Source organism: Siniperca chuatsi, linkage group LG2 (genome assembly GCF_020085105.1).
Source record: "Siniperca chuatsi isolate FFG_IHB_CAS linkage group LG2, ASM2008510v1, whole genome shotgun sequence".
In the NCBI taxonomy this organism is placed as follows: Eukaryota; Metazoa; Chordata; class Actinopteri; order Centrarchiformes; family Sinipercidae; genus Siniperca; species Siniperca chuatsi.
In genome coordinates, this window is record NC_058043.1 from 19,174,584 (window position 1) to 19,193,968 (window position 19,385).

The following is a 19,385-nucleotide window of genomic DNA, read 5'->3' on the forward strand; positions in this document are numbered from 1 at the left end:
TTTAGAGTACAAGTATTTAGCACTTCATCACCGGAATGCATTTATATTTTTAGATAGGCTTGTATGTCGGCTTTTGTTTGAGTTTTACTCATGTTTATGTTAGAGGTTACAGTGTGGGTCATAAACACTGGGATTTTTCCATCCATAAAAGCCCTTTCAATATTGTTGAATACACATCACTCAAATTCAAGATGTTTAGTTGCACTGTGTACCAAATTCATCTCAGGAAATGTGTCTTTTTTTTTACTGCTAATAGTTAAAGGACCTAGAGAGAGGTCACACGTAGTTTTCTGTAGATAAATGTACAGAGGCAGCATGCTCAGAAATGTTGTGGCCCACCAGGAAATGTGCTGTCTAATTTCTTAATTGTCCATGCAAAGAAAAGAAAATATCAAAATATTTCCACTGTACACATGTACTTACAAACATATACACGCTGTAAAAGGCCCAGTACTAGACTTTTAACACATCAATTATGCCATCCAGTAGCTTGGTTTTGGATGTACACATTATGAGTTATTTGCTTTTCAACTTTCAATTAACACCACTGCCTCTTTTAATGGGGACACTCAAATCATACCTCTAAAGTTTCATCACTTCTGGCCTCTTTTATTGCAGTCCATCTGCCTCATGTTGGCATAGTGCCCACTGTCAAGAGTGAAATGCAGAAAATATGCTTGATCAGCTTTAAGGTAGCTTTGAGGACAAGCCAGTGGCTGTGGTTCACCCTCACACGTCTCCACCATTAAAACCTCATCAGAGTGGACTCAAACACCCCTCGTTATACTCAACAAAATCTCTACACACAAACTAAAAAGAAAGGTTCTGCAAATGTTCTGAAACTTTCTTGCTGTCTTTATATTTGCTTTTCTGACACAACATTCTTTTAAGACTTTGTTACTAGAGTGCAATTTTTTTTCTATTTTATTTATATAGCACCAAATCATAACAGAGGTTATTTCAGGGCACTTTTCATGTAGAGCAGCAACACCAAAAATTATACTGGACAGTCATAAAATAGATTAAGCAAGCAGGGTTTTTCTCTGTCCCCCATCCACCCCCCAGCCCACTCTCCATCCTAGACAGGCTAAAATTGGAGCTGAGAAACTGTGAACCAAGTTCTCACCTGCTCCAGCTGTACAGTTAATCACCTACTAACTTTGGGTCCAGCCAACTAACTTTTTAGGTCATGATTTAATGTGTCTAAAGTACAGGTGCAGGGCTCTGGGAGAGTTTGACTGTTTATTGAAAAAGGAGCAACTGTAAAACTGTGAAATCATTGATTCAGTCCAATAATATTTGCCAATTCTAGAAGAGGCTTATGATTAAATAATTTTATCCCATTCATGTTTGCGGGAAGCCAACAGGAAGTCAACCGGCTTGACCAACAGGAAGACTCGCACGCACAAGCTCTCAACTGAACCAACAAGAGAAGGACACATGCTCTATGGGCTGAAAAACACAGAAGCGTGAGGAAGCCTGGGATGTGAACTACCTTTTTTCAATGTAACCTGTATCCCCACAAAGTTAATTGTTAGTTAATGATGTGCTAGCTTACTACTGACAGTACTACTGTCAGTAGTAAGCTAATTAGCTGGGCATACTAATATTTGACACACTGTAATCCATTTCTTACACTTTTGCTTTTGTATTTTTGGTTTTGGAACAGGCTTAAAATGTGCACACCACTTCGGCATTTTTAGAAATCAAAGCTTGACAGGCCTGCTGTGCCTAGTTACAGCTGCCAAGCTATGATTGGACAATCGGTGTTTGGGTTAAGGGCTTAGCTAACAGTGAATTTGTATGATATTGTCTATAGAAGCAAACCCTTTATTTGTACTATTTAAGGTTTCATACCTCTGAGTTGAAGCGTATTTGACAGACATTGCAGGAGATGATTGGACGCTTTGTCTTCACCATAGGTGGCCCGAAGGTGTGTGTCATCACAGCCTTCTGAACAGGGTCCATCTGAGGAGAGACAACCCATAGGTCACATCGAAGATTCAGCAACACAGGAGGAACTCAGAGGGCAGCGTTTCAGTGTTTCTCCAGTGAATGTGGATGAGAGAGAAAGGTGTTAAAGAAAGTGTAGGTGAATGACAGGGGAGAAAGCTGGGAGATAAAAAAGAGCGAAGAAGAGTGAATTGAAGAGGGAGCAGTGATTGATGTGGACAGGAGGGTGTGTGTTTTCTCAGCAGCAGCTGGTGCCGCTGTCTGTGCCTGAGTTCTTGGGTGCCGTTCAAACGCTTTAATTTGTGCTGGGGTTAGAAGCGCCTAATTACAGACTCCCCATCTCCCAAAATGTGTACTTTGTTTTTGTGTTACAAAACCTCTGCTTTTTGATAAGATTCAGCCTTACTTTTGCTGTATGGACATTAAGTGCTTGTAGGGTGAAAAGCAATCAGTACACTGAGTACTAAAAATACAGAAGTATATTAAAATGGTAAAACAATGAAATTAACCAAATGAAATATAGACAAGCTTTGGTTTATATAAAAATATGCTGTTGGTAATTAAAACAATAACTGAGGATTGGATTTCTAACATTTATGGATTGACTTAAGTTTGAATACATATACAATAAACAGTGGGTAAACATATGTATTTAATAGAGGTATAATTTTGTCATTAGAAATATGCAGCTCAACGTTTATCCTATTAGGTGAATCACATAATAGGATTAAAACAATTAATTAAAACAATTAAGAAGTAAAATCAGAACGATTAGTACGATTAAAAAAGCAACAGTAAAACAATAAAATATACAGACAGGTGACAGATTAAAGGAAAAACCAACATGAAGTGTCTTAGTAAGGTGTTGGACCACCATGTACCGCCAGAACAGCTTCAATGCGCCTTGGCATTGATGCTACAAGTCTCTGAACTCCACTGGAGGGATGAAACACCTTCTTCCAAAAGATATTCCCTCATTTGGTGTTTTGATGATGATGGTGGAGAACGCTATCTAACACGTCGGTCCAAAATATCCCATAGATGTTCAGTTGGGTTGAGATCTGGTGTCTGCGAAGGCCATAGCATATGACTCACATCATTTTCATACTAATCAAACCATTCAGTGAGCCCTCGTGCCCTATGGATGGGGGCATTGTCATCCTGGAAGAGACCACTCCCATCAGGATAGAAATGTTTCATTATAGGATAAAGCTGATCACTCAGAACAACTTTGTATTGATTTGCAGTGACCATTCCCTCCAAAGGGAACAAGTGGACCCAAACCATGGCAGCAAAATGCCCCCCACAGCAGAGCCACCGGATCCCCTCAAGCATTCAGGCCTGTGCTGTTATCTTGGTGTACGTCACACATGCACTCGCCTCACTCACCTGCATGCACTCACCTTGTTGAGAATATGGTGAAGAATGGCTCATCTGACCATATCACTTTTTTCACATCTCTGTAGACCAATGTCTAATGGTTTTTGCACCACTGAACTCTGAAATGTGCATTCATCTTTGTAATGAATGGTTTACGCACTGCAACCCTACTATAATATCCCTCTCGATGTAATTGTCAACGGACTGTTCCTGCTGACAGTCTGATCACATTCTGCATTGACATTATTAGTCACTTGAGGAAGAGTTGCTCTTCTGTTCCTTACATATCGCACTAATGCACGAGCATCACGGTCATCACATGTGTGCCGCCGACCACAGTTTTCCCATAGATCTAAATGCAGATGTCACTTTCGTCACTGTTCCTATTGAAACTCTAGCCAGTGGAGCAGTCTTTGTGACTGAAGCTCCTGCCATCCGTGCACATTTATTCAGGTTTTTCCTTTAAGTTGTCACTCGTCTGTATATATATACTGTATATGTATATGGTATGTATATATATAAAATATTATGGGAAAACCAGAGTGTGTCAATGTCAAGGTCATGGACATATCTTGAATATCTTAAATTAAATGCCAAATCGAAAAAATTGGCCTAGAAATACCAACCAAGCTTGTCATTCTCAGATCAAGTACAGATATATGCCACGTCATTCTCTTATGAATTGTTTACTGCCTCGTTTTTAGACGACTCGAATGGACTTGTGTGAGCTCTCTGACACACTGGCAGGGTTCAACAACCACAGCACTGGGTGTTGCCCTCATTAAGCAGCCAAAAGTACGCTGTGGTTTTACTCAGCCTCTCATCTCCTGCTCAGACTGTGAACGTTTGCTGCCAAATGAGAGACTGTTTACACTCTCAAGCTCCAGGCACCAGGGGAAATAGTATAATTGGTCTGAAAACTAGAAATATTTATAGACTTTAGCCAGTTTTTTTGTTTGCTTTTTTTTTTGCTCCTGTCTCTAATCTCATGTCTCCGATTCACCTCTCTCTTGTTTGTGTTTTTCATGTGGAGACCTGTAACACCTCTAGACTTGTTTGTTTACATCTGTACATTTGTCTTTGTGCCAACATTGTGTGTGTGGGTGATTGCATGACAGCTTGTGTGTTGTGAATGTGTGTATGTATCTGAATGCATTAATGTCTGTCAATGTGTGTGTCCAACAAGGTAGATAAAAACCTTGTTGGACCACTGTCCTGTCTCTCTTATTGGTGGCTGTTGTTCACCATGTTGATCTCCCATCACTGTTTGTCTTTTACCACCTGTTCTCATGAGTATCTCTTACTATACATCTGTCCGTACTGTTATAACCTCATTAACCTATTAGTCCACTTTCTGTCTCCTCTTTCACTCTCTCCTCCCTCAAACAGTGGAGCTTTTGCTGCACCAGAAATTTACACTGTGTGTTATAAGTACATCTGAATGTATAGTTTATTTGCAGCTCCATTCTTAAATAGCCAATCTCTAATACACTGTAAGGTCTGCTTGGTCCAAGATCATCCCACATTTTTGCCTTTATTTCACATTTTGGAAGTTTTAATCCTTACAATTTCAGTCTTGGATGATTTGACGATACCCGCGGTTAAAGGTGGTAACAACAAATGAGTTTTAGTGCTACGGGTCCCATCGTTCTCTTTGAAATGGCACCTTATTGGCCACTGGGGGCAGCAAACACATCTTGAGAAACTATTCTGTCAGAGATGCAACACAGGAAGAGCAACTCATTTATCTGCACTTAAACTGTAGGCTGAGAGGGTCCATCGCTTCAAGTTGTTTAATAAATAAGGCTAAAGATGACAGTTAGCCTGGTTCCAGATCTCTAAATCTGGTGTTGTGCTCTTTGACGGCTGTTTGCCCAGGTAGAGAAACAACAGAGCCAATGGGTATGCTGTTTGAAAGATGGATAGTAACAATGAACTGCTTTATAGAGCACATACAGAATACAGATATATTGAATGGGTATTACTGGAGAAAAATGACGATAAATAGTTTCAAAATGGGCTTTTTATAATGACAATCTTAAGAATTCTGACTTCCACTAAATAACATGTACATTAAACTAATGTAGGCTAATAACATGTACATTAAACTTTAGCCTTACAGAAAAGTTATTTTCCTCTGGAGTGTTACAAATCAAGAGTGACAGAGGCTCATTCTCTCCCTCTGCGCACACCATGCCTCATTGTGCAGCTTATGTCTCAATGCAGGTGAGATCTACAGTGTACTCATGAGAATCTTAAGTGTCTGGAAATGACCTGTAATCCTGGTGAGTCAGACCTGATACGAGCTCTCTAGATAACTCACAGAGCTCCACACTCACAAAAAAGGTTTCTACCCAAACTGGAACATGACTGTGCTTGAAACAATAAACACAATAGAGTGTTTTTGTCAGTTTGCCCTTCTTTGTGTCCTTTCAGTCCCTGCTGCCTCTAAAGACGAGCGGGCTGATCAGGCTCTGAATAAAGGCTCGTACTGAGCTGCAGCCTTCTATCACTGGATGACAGCAGTGTTGTACACTTGTTTAGATTTTACTGTGCGGACAGAGAGTGATTTGGATTAAGGTGCTCTGGCATGAGTGTCCACACTCAATGTACTCGCTGAAGCAGGATGAATCATTAACCTGCGGAAGGGTCATTTTGCCTGAGTGCATGAAGATGAGCTTGACGATTTTGTGTGTGTGTGTGTGTGTGTGTGTGTGTGTGGTGCACGTGCATTGTACTGTTTGTCGCCACGCTGACCTTCACATGAAACCCAATCTGGAAATGAGAAGGAGCCACAGAAAATGCTGACTGTAGAAAACCCAGCCTGTGCCTCTTATACAATTGATTAGCTGTAACTCATTTTATTGCAGTAAAACACTCGCCTGGGAATTTTCTCAATTATGCTGAAACTCACTCTGCTGAATAAAAAGTAAACAGCTGTCACCTTATCATTTTAGATTATACAGGATAAATCCTCAGCACTTTATCACTTATCTTCACTCTGGAGGCAACGCTCCAAAACCACAACTGAACACCAGCTTCTGTTAAGTGAAACAAGATGATAAGGAGTCCCAGGCACTGTGTGTGCATGCATGTGTATTCATGCCTGTGTGCAGGTATGCCTGTGAGCACTCACTGTATTAAAGTTGTGGAAGAGGCCGATATTGGCTGGGTGAGGCGACTCCAGGGGGAACTGGAATAAGGGCTTCATGTCCAGTGGGGCTTGGATGACAGGTGGGCTCCTGAGGAAGGCAGGGACCGGCCCCGGTCGGTTTACACTTCCTGTGGTAGATGCACAAGCAGGGAAATCAGAGATTAAAACAATTTAAAAAGCATAAAGGATAATGTAGAGAATCACATATTGAAATCATTGCACAAGGTTTGTTAATGATAAGGTGAAGACAACTACGACATTTGATTAAATATTTTCTTGAAGGAATAGTCAGACATTTTGGGAAATACACTTACAAGCCTTTGTGCTGAGAGTTAGATGAGAAGAGTGATACAGCTCTCGTGTAAATATGAAGCTTCTGCACGCAGCTGGTTAGCTTAGCTAACACAAAAACTGGAAACAGCTAATCTGGACCTGTCCAAAATCCGCCTACCAGCAGTTATAAATTAGGTCACTAATTAACACATTATATCTCGCGTGTTTAATCCATACAAAAACCGAAGTGTAAAAACGTCAGGTTGTCGTTTTACAGGGGGTTTTGTGCAGGACTATTTCTTGGCCGGGAGCCGTAACAGCGCAGTCCAGCACATTACCCCCCTTAAAACCACGTGTTATTTTTGCACTTTGGTTTTTGAACAGATTAAACAAATGAGAAATAACATGTTAATTAGTGAGTTTTACAGGTGACGGTAGGTGGATTTTGTTACCTTTGGACCTTAGCCAGGCTAGCTGTTTCCCCCGATTCGAGTCTTTGCGTTAAGCTAAGCTACCCGGCTGCTGACTATAGCTTCATAATTACCGACGTGAGAGTGGTATCAATCTTCTAATCTTACTCTCGGCAAGAAAGCAAATAATTTCCCAAAATGTCACCCTATTTCTTTAAAGCTAAGTATCATATCTTATTCATATCTTAATTTTTTTTTCCTTCTCTGGTTAAATAAATCTAATACTCCACATTGTCTAAATCTAAACCCTCACCTTCTGCGTCATTTTCCCATATTGAGCCCCACCACCCACACGTCTCCTCTCTCTGCTTCTCTTGCTCACTTTTCTCTCAGTAGTAGCTCAGCAGCGGTGAATGCCTGCACTTGAGGAGTGTTCTGTGATGGGCAGGAGGGCTAAGCTCCTTAAGCCTCGCAGCTGGGGTGCTGCAGATATCCGCCTTTTCTCCATTTCTTCCTCTGTCTCTCTCTCACCAAGCACAGTTTTCTATCCCTTATTCTGTCTGCCTGCCTCTGTGTCCCTCATCTGTACTTTTCCTCACTCCAGCACCAGTCCTTCTAGCTGTTTTGTTCCTCCTTCTCCTCATCCTCTTTCTGTTTTGCTCTCTCCTTTCCACTTGTGCTTCCCGTAGTTATTCTTCTCTTTAGTGTAAAACCAGCAGGGTACTTCAGGCCCAATCTGGCCATGCAGAGAGAATTTGTATAATCATCATCCTTTATTGCCACCGCTTTGTGATGACTACTTAACGATTTTGTTACACTTGAAAAGAAAAACTGGTCACTTGTCAAAATGAGGGGAAGAAAAGGCTATTTTGGTAACAGCAGAGGAGGCTCCTTTCACTGACAGCAGGGGAGACGTAAAGAATGTGCTGTCAGGATCAGAAATAGATGGAGAGGAAAGTCTCTCCTTCTGGCATTGCTCTTTAGACCTTTGCAGTCCTTGGGAGGCTGTGGCAGCTGAAGCTCAGCTGTAGCTATTGTCATTTGTGTGTGGCTGCTTTCACATATGCTGCATGAGAAGGAAGGGAAATAAGATATAAAACTGGAGGTCACAGTTTAAATGTCCTTCAGACACGCCATGAATCCCACAGCTCACATGACAGCCGTTATCACCTCTCCAAACCAACCACAGCAAGATTTGTGCAGAGTGAAAAAACGGCGATAATAACACATCTTATTTCACACCAACATGCAAACATGTAGGAATAAGTGAACGCTCAACACCGGATATCATGACGGAATGAGTGTAAGCAATAGCAAGATAAAGATACATTTTGGTTCAAAAAAAGCAATCTGGGACTATTCTTATATGATCATAGAAAGTTTGATGTATTTTTATTTTATTATATATGTTTAAAAATTTAAATATTAAATGATAAGGATGATGATATTTTTGTTGTTTCATGGGATTTGAAGACAAAATCCCATGAAAAGACCCATGCTTACAACATGTTAGTCCAGCTGTTAATACTTTATGGCTCCCCCAACCAGTCTGTGGATCTCAGCCCCAAGCCCATTTGTTCCTACTGAAGATGCAAATCTTTAAAAACGGGTCACAGATATATACTTTCATTTTTAAAATATGCTAGTTTGTAGAAGACATTATCAAACAGGAGTAAATAGTGCATTTGTTCGGGACTATTTTAAGCCGCGGATTAATACACATTTGGTGAACTAGTGAGTGTATACAAAATGGTGTTGGCTCAAAATAAAGTGCCCATGTTCATGGTGGTAAAGGAACATGCCACTCAGTGCAATGGTGTGGCTCACTGATGTCTTTTTAATAGTTTTTGGACAACGAATAGAGCTCTATGGCACAGAGGAATAAGATATGTCAGGCTTTAGCTATACAGATGCTTGTTAGTAGGATTAATTCATTGATGGTTTTGGTCTTCCTGTGGGATTTGTTGAAGAAAAATACAAAAGATAACCAGACTTATCCTTTAAATTCAAGGATACCTGTAACATTCTGTAGATTCTTCTTTCCATCTAGTTATTGTGTCAAAAACAAAACAAAAACAGAGTGGAAAATGTCTTAGAGGTAATTAAACATGTGGTTAACAAAATTTATAGAGAGACAATAATCTTTCAGCTTTATGGATTGTCTCAGAGGTATCATCATTGTGTTTCCTCTTTGGTTAGTGAAGCGTATTGCTAACACTCTTCTGGTAAATCCACAGCTCATTTTACGCCACATTACAATTTAAAGGTCAATGCATGTCTTCTGTTACAAATAAATCTGCATTTATTGTGCAGGCACCCACAATAGGGTGATGCATTTAACATTGGTACACATTGTTTTCAGGGTCATATTCTGCACCATCCCACAGCAGCTCGATGTGAATGTAGCAGCAGCATCCCCTGACCTACACTCCTCTTGAGTGATTTACAATGACATCAGATAAGTGAACGCCACGACTCTTCAACAGCGACCACGCAGGGAGTGAGCGCATTGATTGGATACATTCTGAGGAGCGTTAAATTGTTAAAGTGCTGCCAAACTCTATAAATCCAGGCCTCACTGTCTATCGCTCCTTCTCTCCACTAAAATGAACAGACAGCGCCATTTCACCCAGCCCCTCATCTTGCTGCCTTTTTGTTTTCTAATGCAAATGTTTGGGTGAGAAAAAGATCAATGCATGTGTAATAGCTTATTGAATTTTTGTGCAGATTGTGAGAGAGAGGTAGTTGGACAGAAATGAAGAGACGCAGAGGGGGAGAAAAAAAGAAAAACAGACAACCAGAGACAGAATCTTATCGTCACAGTAGATTTCACAAACCCCAGCGTGTGCACACACAGGCATGCACACACCAATATGCTGTGACTAAAGCCTCTCAAATTGGCAATTCATTTAGCCAATTTAGGTTTAATAATCACAGAGGTAATGTCAATGTCAATGACGTCGCTGGAGCCTCTCTGTATTCCCCGCCTGCCTCCATCTTTGTGCCTCCATGAAGGGACCAGGAGGGAAGGGGACAGGAGACTGGATGACATGGCAGAAGCACTGCAGGGTCCCAACAAAAAAAAGAAAAGAAATGAAGCCACCTTTAGTTCCATGCCCCTCAGCTCCACACTCAAGAGGACTGGCCTTGCACAAGATGCCAGCCGCCTCACATCTGCATCTAAATGGGCTGCTGTGCAGACAAGACTCTGAAATGAGCTTCTGTGGCAGATTAGCCAGCCTCCCCTGACAAAAACCCCCTCACTGTCACTGCAGCAGAGAGGGACAACTCTGTGGTGGCAGTGGGTCTGTTAACCCGAAAACCACTGGATCCACTGTGTTCTTATTTGTTTTCCTCCCAGGTTTTGTGTACAAGGCAACGTGAAAAAGAGTTGATCCAACATTTGGTGGCAGATGCTGTTAATACATTGATGATCGTAATCTGTTCAAATGATTTATGACTCCTATTTATTGTTTCGTGGCAGGAATGCTGAGGTGCCACATTTTGGCATTAGGAGACATTATAACCAGTTCTCTGCAAAACAAATGCTTTAACTGATTTGTTATATCAGCTCTCTCCCATGTGGTGTAAATGCAATGCAACTGTTAGAAGGTCTAACCTTTGAAGAAACAAAGTGCTAACTTTGTCGTGATTGCAGGGGGAAGATGGCTCTGTCTTAGTGTCGCATACTGCTACTGTGAAGGACTGAGCATGAAATCCAATTTACTGCAGCTCAGCTTACCCTCAAGTCAAAGGCAGCTATTTCAACCTAAGTGAGGGGGGGCAGACGACAATGCACACACATTCACACACAAACCTTTGTAGTCTGAATGAACAATTCTCTAAAAGGAGTAACTTATAGGCTCAACGCTGATTAATGTTGTGTTTGTCTGTGTGAGATATGGACAGTGAGAAAAGGACACGCTGAAGAGGAGAGCTGAGTGCTGTTGAAGGAGAACACAGTTGATTTCAGTCTCCACTTTGTTTTAATGATAGATGCTCTGCGCCCCAGTGGCCAGGCTTAAATGCCACCTCCCAGAGAACTCTCAGAAGTCCTCTTTCATTGGAAATATGTGTGTGTGTGTGTGTCTGTTTTTATGCAGTGCTTTTGAGATCGACTAGTCCTTCTGCAGCTCCACTCTGTGATTTCATGCAGTATTTGTAATTAGTGAAGACTTTTCCCCCCACAGATTTTGCACCCCTCTCATTAAAATTAAAATCATTATGTAATGATAACGGTAGTACATTGCTTTCTTGGACTTTTCCCTGCTAACAATTTTTCATGAAAAATTCTTGTCAGATTATGAAACATCATAACGAGGTAAGAACTCCCTGATTGGCAAGGAACTGGAGATGACGAGCAAAGAGGAGCATGGTAGGAAATAATGGCAGCAGGGCTGAGTGGATGGAGTCGATTGAGCGAGGAAAACAGGTCTTGACGAGGTGGGGAGATGAGCTGGAAAGAAAAGGAAAGCACCTAGGAGGGGGAGGGAGCCGCATGTTTTGAGGTGAGTCCAAGGTGACCAGGGGAGGTAAAGAGCCACGTTAACCTGCAGGTTATTGTAGAGAAGACATGCCATCTGTTAACTGAAGAAAGCAGCTATACTCCACACAGCATATGACATACTGTACTATACATGTGTTAAAAATCTCATGGTAACATTGAAAGTGAAAGCAGTCCAGTCATGCAGCTGCTAGAAAGGGTTAACCTTTGGCTGTCACATGCAAAATGTCATACACGCGTGAACAATTTTGGGTTATTTTGTTGCCCTCCCCGTAGGTTGTCTACATGTCATATCTTGTTTTAAGCATCTACACAAATCCTGAGACACAGAGTTGGTAAAATGGGTTGTGTATGGTCCATATTTTTTGTGTGTTGCTGTCAGTTTGTTTGGTTGTGAGTGAGAGTGCAGCATTTTCACTACATGCACTCCTCTGAATTTGCATCATATGAGACAAGCTGAAGTTGAGTTAAGGAAATCTTTGCCTTGTGTTTTTCAAGTGAATTTGACTGCCGTCTGTGTTTATTCGCACCAAACAGCCAATGTGACACCTGTGCAGACGTTAGTTGTAGCTAGCTAACAAGATACACACCGACCGTGTGTGCGTGTGTGTGTGCATGTTTGTGTTCAGACTCTGACTGGTCTCTGAACACACCAGGAACTCCATTTCTTTCTGTTATTTTCTTCAAGTGTCTCTCCTTTTTCCTCTCGTCTCTGTACATTTATGAAGTTGACAAATGTTTTACTCAAGTTGAAACATTTTAAGACTGTCCTCCCAAGAAGACTGACAGCATCAGTTGTTTCAGCAAATGCCCCAAAACCATCTGTTTTCGTTCAAGTGACAGAGCCCTCTAGAGGCGATATTAATTATGACGGGAGCAAAGGAGGAAGGCAGGTTACGTTGTTCTAGAGCGACAAAGTTCGCATTTGGATTGAAAATTTTGCTTTGCGTTCTGTCTAAACCCTGAAAGACACGCGTTTCTGGTGAAATTTGTCGCCATAGGAGGCTAGGTTTACCCAATCATCATTGCTCTTACTGGAGTCTGTGTTTTCAAATGTCTAGAGCAAAGTTGATGAGTAAAATGGAATCATGACCAATAGACAAAAATAAAAAGGTTAACACCTAAGTTGACAAATACTGGAATTTCCCCTTAAGCCACAGAAAGGATGGTGGACGGTAAAGATTTCATTTTAGCAGAATATTTATGAAACATAGTTATACAGATATAATCTATCTGTGCCTTTGAGTTCTGGGCAGTTGTGTGAATGTTAACACGCTGGATCCTGGAGAGCTTTGTTTCATAAAGAGGCTTGTGTACGTCTGCCTATCTGTATCTGACCTCTCAGGCTTCAGCTCTTGTGGTGTTGGAACATCCTGAACCTGACTGCCAACTTTTTCTTTCATTACACTGCGGCCATGGTGTAGCACAGTTTAAGGCAAACAGAGAGCACTGCCGCATGAAACTACACAGAGCAAAGCAAGGCCCATTAAGAGATCTACCATGTCAACATGACCTGCACCCCTGCCTCACATTATTATTCTGTTTGTCAAATCATTTACACACCTGCTGGGAGCTGGAAGAGCACACTACTGCAGATACAGGCCGAGAGAAACCTGAGCAAAAAGTACACAAGCAAGCACGCAAAGGCACATGTGCAAAAGGGTAAACACACGTACGCAACAATGGCATCAGACATATGGAAGCCAGGTGCATCTCCTTATGATTTTATATAATACAGAACACACAAAGGCAATGAATACTTTGGTCTTCAATAAACAGAAAAATATATATAAAACAAAATGAGGTTGGATGCAGCAGAACTACATATAGCATATTGTTTTTTTCCACAGAAGCAGAAATTATAGGCTATATTTTGGGAGCTGATTGGAGTTTGAAGGGCAGAGTGTGGTTTATGCTATAGCTTGGTCTTGAAGCAACACGCAAGGGTTACGCAGGGTAAGAGTGGGGCTCGGCTGTGGTCCGCATAACTTCAGCACAGTAACAAACAAACAACAAAGAGACTTTATGATCAGCCTGTGTGCCCTTTTGCCACTTGATCCTTGGAACCCGTAAATTACAGATGTTTTGTGCTGCAGGTTTCAAGGCCTTCTACTTTTACAATTATGGTCAACAGGTCCTCCAAACTAAACGACATATACGTCTTTGTCATTGCCTTCCAAAGCAACATATATGGACATTTTCTGATCTGACACCCATATCAGCAGGACAACGTACTGTAGTTTGTCCTTCAAACCCATTACACACACTACTGTAGGACTGTTACAAAAATTATTAATATGATTGTTTGCTGATCTGTCTCAGCTATGGTTAAGGTTTGATTAGGTTCAGGCACAATGTCTGGTCGGTTAATGCTGGGATCAGAATACGCAGTATTTTAAGCCATGCTAGCAGCTTGACTCAGTGTCAATCCGTCAGTTCTCCACTTTGGTTCAGACTGAAATATCTCAACAACTATTGGATGGATTTTCATGATATTTTGTACAGACATTCATGGTCCCCAGAGAATAAATCCTAATGGATTTATTGGTTATCCACTCTTTATCTAGCGAGATCAGCAGGTTGAGATTTTTTGTTTTAAGTGAAATACCTCAACAGCTATTGGATGGATCGCCATGGAAAACAGTACAGATCTCCAGGTCGCCCAGAGGATAAACCCTAATGACTTTTCTGCTAGCACCACTTTTCACTTATCCTTTGAAATATCTCTGGATGGACTGCCACAAAATGCTGTAAAGACATTCATGGTTCCATGACTTTGGTCATGAACCCCTGATTTTTGCTCTAGTGCCACCATGAGGTTGACTTTTGTGGTTTTGAGGAAAACCTCAAGCTCCTCCATAAGAGGTTTTGGGTTGCTAATAAAAGTCACGCAACTTTTTCATTTACTTTTTACACATGACCGTCTTAATTAACATGGTCGTTTGAGGTCCTTGTGAAGACATGCTATACATGGTGTATGTGAGGTAACTAAAGACCTTCAGAGTTATTTGACCGTCTCCTTAATCTTTGCTTACTAGTGCTGGTTATTTTCTGAGCAGTAGTTTCAGGCTTCACAGACATATGAAATATGTGTCAGTTTGTCAAACATGCAGAGTGACGGGCTTTTTTTCTGTTTTAAATGTCAATACTTTTCATCCATCACTGCATTGCCTCGATTCAAAGGTCATGTTGTTCATAAGGACAACTTGCACCTGTGATTCTTTTGGAGGACATTGATGAGTAGGGAGATTTTGTGTGTGTGTGTGTGTGTTCTAGCTGTATGCACACAAAGACACACACACACATTTATGGATTACTTCATACTGGCTGAGTGAACAGTGATGCAAGGCACAAACTTTCTTTTCATAGTGCTGAGTGAGGTCTTTGCGTCAGACTAGAAGAAGCCTTGGCCCATTTTTAAATAAATAAAGACCTCAAACCCCTGGGTCTGAAATATTTATCATAAAAATCACACAAGAGTTACTAAACTGCGTTCCACACTGCTCTGCACCGAGGGAGATGAGCCAGCTTTAGTACGGTTCTTTCATACTCCGCTGCTGATTGTGTTGACGTGTTCAAATATTGCCTTTCAATTGAAGAAATACAGTATTTAGATGGTGGTGGCGGTGGATAGAGAGGCACTAAAAAGTGATTTTTTTTGGCAATGAACAGACAGAGAGGACACTTTTTTGCATTTGTCCCTCTATATTTTCTTGTCAACACCGTCATCGCCTTTCATGGACACGATTTCGATCTATGGACTCACGTCTCTATCTCAGTAAAAGGAAACTAATACAGTATATAAAACCCCATCACCCCATGTTGTTGTGATCTGGTGTCAGTGTGTTTAGTGTCTAATGCACAAAGAGTTAAAGCTTCAGCTCCGGGGAGGGATTACCACAAGCTCAAACACACACTCGTGCAGCGGTAAGAGGAAGCAAACAAAAATAAAGTAGTCAAATATTTAGTCAACACACACGTAGCGTACATGGAACAAGATCACTGTACTTAATCAAATTTAAGACTAGAAGCAAGCATTAGTAGAGATAAAATGACAAGATACAATGTTGAAATTGAAAATGGGAAAATAGAATGGTGAGTCTACTGTACTGTATACGACTGCGTCACATTGATAGAAATCTCCATTTTAGTCTTTTAATAAAAATTCAGGACAGGATGTGCATCTTATTAGGGCTAATTCTGCAACAATGTCCCCTTGTGTATTTAATTTAATAAAACTGAACACACTGAACAGCTACTTCTGTAATATTCTGCAGTGATAAACATCAACATAATTAAACTGAATACACTAAATTCTTTTTACAAAATATAATTCAATCTTAATTTGCATAGACATACATACATAATATCTGTGTACTCTCAAGTCAAAGTAAATTTCATTTATTCTATTACATTTTAACTAACATGTTTGGTACAGAGATTTTGAACCTATTGAAGCTTTTTAGGGAAGGTTCACTGTATAAGCATATGGCTTTTTGACCCATTCTGTCTTTTTTGTATTTGTTTTAATGCTATTTTGTCTATGTGCAAATAGCACACAAAATTTACAGACAGTCATGCGCATATACATGTGAGTGTGTCTCTATTGTCTGAGTAGATACAGTATGTTTGAGTGAAGGACAGACTGCAGGAAGTAGACAGGTTAGTAAAGACTTGCTAGTAAAGCCTGTTGTAGACGTTGGACTAAACGAACAAATTGAGACTGAGAGGTGTCCGATTTCCTGATTCTGCTTCATAATGAAGCTTGTTGATGAGGCAGGGGACTGTATTGATGAATGACATGGAGCCTTGTATCCTGTCAGTGGTGAGTGCACTGACACTTTAGGCAGTGAGAAACTGAGATGACTGATCATATAATGCACCAAAGTTAGACCATAATCAATAAGTGCGTTGACTTAGGGTCGGGTTAGAGTACTTAAAAGGAAATATGACATTTTCTACATATTCGTCTAGAATTGTCTGGTCTTTTTCTAATCATCATACATGACAAAGTAAACAGATCATCTAAGACACATCTGGAGACAGCGGCACATGCAGCCAAAAGTTTGTGCCAGAGATGAGTGATCACCTTGACAGAAGAGGAATGTAAGTGTAAAAAACAATCAATTGGATCAATAGGAGCAAAGAGAGAAAAGCTTTCTGATACTGTCTTACCCAAGATCATCCTGTATCCTTCCACTGTCAACTTCTCTTTCCCACGTTTTCTTCTCACTCGGCTCTTCTCTCCCTTGAGCAGCTACTGACGTGACTCAAACCTTAAGTCCACCTCTCTGGCTCTCAGAACTCAATGTGGAAAAGACGTCCGACATCACAACCTTCACTTTGCATCCCTACGCTGCGTCTCTTCCGTTCCCCTTGTCCACATGAGATGCTTCTCCTTCAGATCTCGACACACGTCTCTTGTTCAGCCAGCTGTTGCCCGAGGAGGAGCGCAGCAGCAGCCTTGACCATAGCACAACATGCACTCAATCTACTGCAAAGGAAGCCTGTAATTTATTCACTGTTATATATTCACTCCAGCAGGAGGAACACCAGAGAATACAGCTGAGATGGAGCTCTGCCTCACTGGAGGAACCTCTGCACCACAGCATGCGTGTCTCTCCCTCCCTCAACCGCTCTCTCTCATATTTTGGGGTTGGGTATAACCTAAAGGCACCTTGCATTCCTGAGCCGCAATTGGCTGGAGGCTCGGCCAATGAGAGCAGTCGGTGCTGAGCGTTTTCTTGGGTTGTTTGAATCAGGAGGCAGAGTGATAATGCTGCTGTCGATTCTGCTCTCCCTTTGCCTTTGTCACCCTTTTTCTGCTGTTTACTATTGACAGTTTTTTTCCTCTCCTTGTCTCACTCCATACTCTGCCTCGTGCTTCACACCGGTGGCATCTGAAACATGTCCTGAGTACTTTAATGTCTGCCCTCACAACATCCTCCCCCGATATGAGGCTAGATAACTGCTCTGGTCTCCCTTTCTACCTGTCTGTTGGAGTGTTGGGCGTTCACACAAAGAGTAGTGGTACATTTTGAAAATGCTGACCAAGTTCACGCTGTAGTTGCCGTTCCAGACAACTGTGTGAACAGAACAAAAAGAAAAGCAAGCACAGAGGTGCGATGGAGACTGACAGCTTGAGAGAGTCGATGAAGCATTGGAGGAAGGGGAGGAGAGATTGAGGTTAATGCAGACTGACTGGGGATGAAAGTGTAAGGTGAGGAAATGTGGAAGATGTGTTGGAACAGAAGGATAAAGGAGGATGCTGACAGTGGTATGACAGGCAGAGAGTGCTGAATGAGCTCAAAAACTAAGCTGCACACACGTCGGTACCAACGTTTACCAGAATTATGTATTTAAAAGTGGAACGATGTGCTAATGTATATTCAAGACTTCATCAAACTCTTTCCCACAAGATCAGGCAGCACTGTCTCCTCCGGCTTTAGGCAATATGAAGTGATCCCATTCTACATAATTGAACAGTCATCACAACAAAAAACACAGTAAATCAGGTAATGCTGTGTGTCAGCCTATGTGTGTGTGTGTGTGTTTAAGCTTGTGTGAACCTAGGATAGGCTGTGTGTGTGTGTGTGTGTGTGTGTGTGTGTGTGTGTGTGTGTGTGTGTGTGTGTGTGTGAGATAAGGTTTCCTCATTAGTTGAGTCAGGCTGAATAATGCAGGTAGGTGTATTGTTGTGGCCAATGGGCCAGGTGCTAATGTGGCTGTCTGAGGGTGGAGGGTCAGACACAGCATGACTTTAATGGATGTCACCATAGGAAACTGAAACCGAACCACTGGACTCGGGTGACACACCATGCGTGTGTGTGTGTGTGTGTGTGTGTGTGTGTGTGTGTGTGTGTGTGTGTTTCTTGCATCCCATATGGTAAGGTTCCTCACTTATTAAAACACTTTGCTGGTTCTCAGAGAGAAAATAAACGGAAAGATGTTACTGCCAGGTTGATAGAATACAGTACACATAATTATGGCCTTGAAAGAATGAGCTGAAATAAGCTTTTACCATTCAAATATATGCAAAAGCAAACTTCATGCCTTTATGCATGTAGTGCAGAGTTATAATAAAAAGTCTGTAATTAGGTTAATCTGTGGGGAAGTTTTTCTCAGCATTGTTCAATGGACAGCCAACATGCAGTAGTTTTACTGTACAGGTGCAGTGAAGACACAGGCCTTTATGTTTTAAATAAAAATTTAATTAAAGTAGAATTTTGCAGAGAGAACTTTTGAAATATGGACTTGTTGTTAGCAGGACTTTTTTGGAAAGCAATTTAATGTATGTTAATGCTGTAGTATGTTCTCTGATGAACATTATAACCATGTTTAGCACAGTAAATACAGAGCATATACAGTAGAGGTAGAGGTGGAGTTACATTCCTCTTGTCATACAAAAATATACTGTTCTTTTGCATGAAAAAATATCCCCAAAATGTATAGATCTAATCATTCAAGTTTGTATCACGGTTGTAAGTAGTGTGCAGTGCAGTCAGTAGGCCTGTGTGTGTGTGTGTGTGTGTGTGTGTGTGTGTGCGTGACTACGTGCATGTGACCTCAACCATCCTATCGTTCTCTCATATCGCCCCAAGAGGCCATAACTGTGTCGACAGGCTTGGTGAGCTTTAATTTTAGCCGTGAGTCCTGAGGAGTTTAATGAAGTCTTCATTTGATGTGTTACACCGATGAAATGGGCTTAAGC

The 19,385-nt window shown here is 41.2% G+C and overlaps 1 protein-coding gene across 4 annotated transcripts in view; it reads right to left on the reverse strand.

Moving 5' to 3' along the window:
- Window positions 1-19,385, reverse strand: part of LOC122867151 (zinc finger protein 385A-like) — a 32,293-nt gene that overhangs the window by 10,382 nt on the left and 2,526 nt on the right. Inside the window, exons 1-4 of one of the 4 annotated variants that reach the window (XM_044177566.1) lie at window positions 16,850-17,320; window positions 11,648-11,720; window positions 6,470-6,615; window positions 1,858-1,968 (exon numbers count right to left, since the gene is read on the reverse strand). In XM_044177566.1, the coding sequence (XP_044033501.1) occupies window positions 1,858-1,968; window positions 6,470-6,544 (186 nt within the window). In that variant the 5' untranslated portion in view covers window positions 6,545-6,615; window positions 11,648-11,720; window positions 16,850-17,320. Of the gene's footprint in view, window positions 1-1,857; window positions 1,969-6,469; window positions 6,616-7,483; window positions 8,402-11,647; window positions 11,721-16,849; window positions 17,321-19,385 lie in introns of those variants that run through there. The other 3 variants (XM_044177549.1, XM_044177558.1, XM_044177540.1) reach the window with 3 other exon arrangements.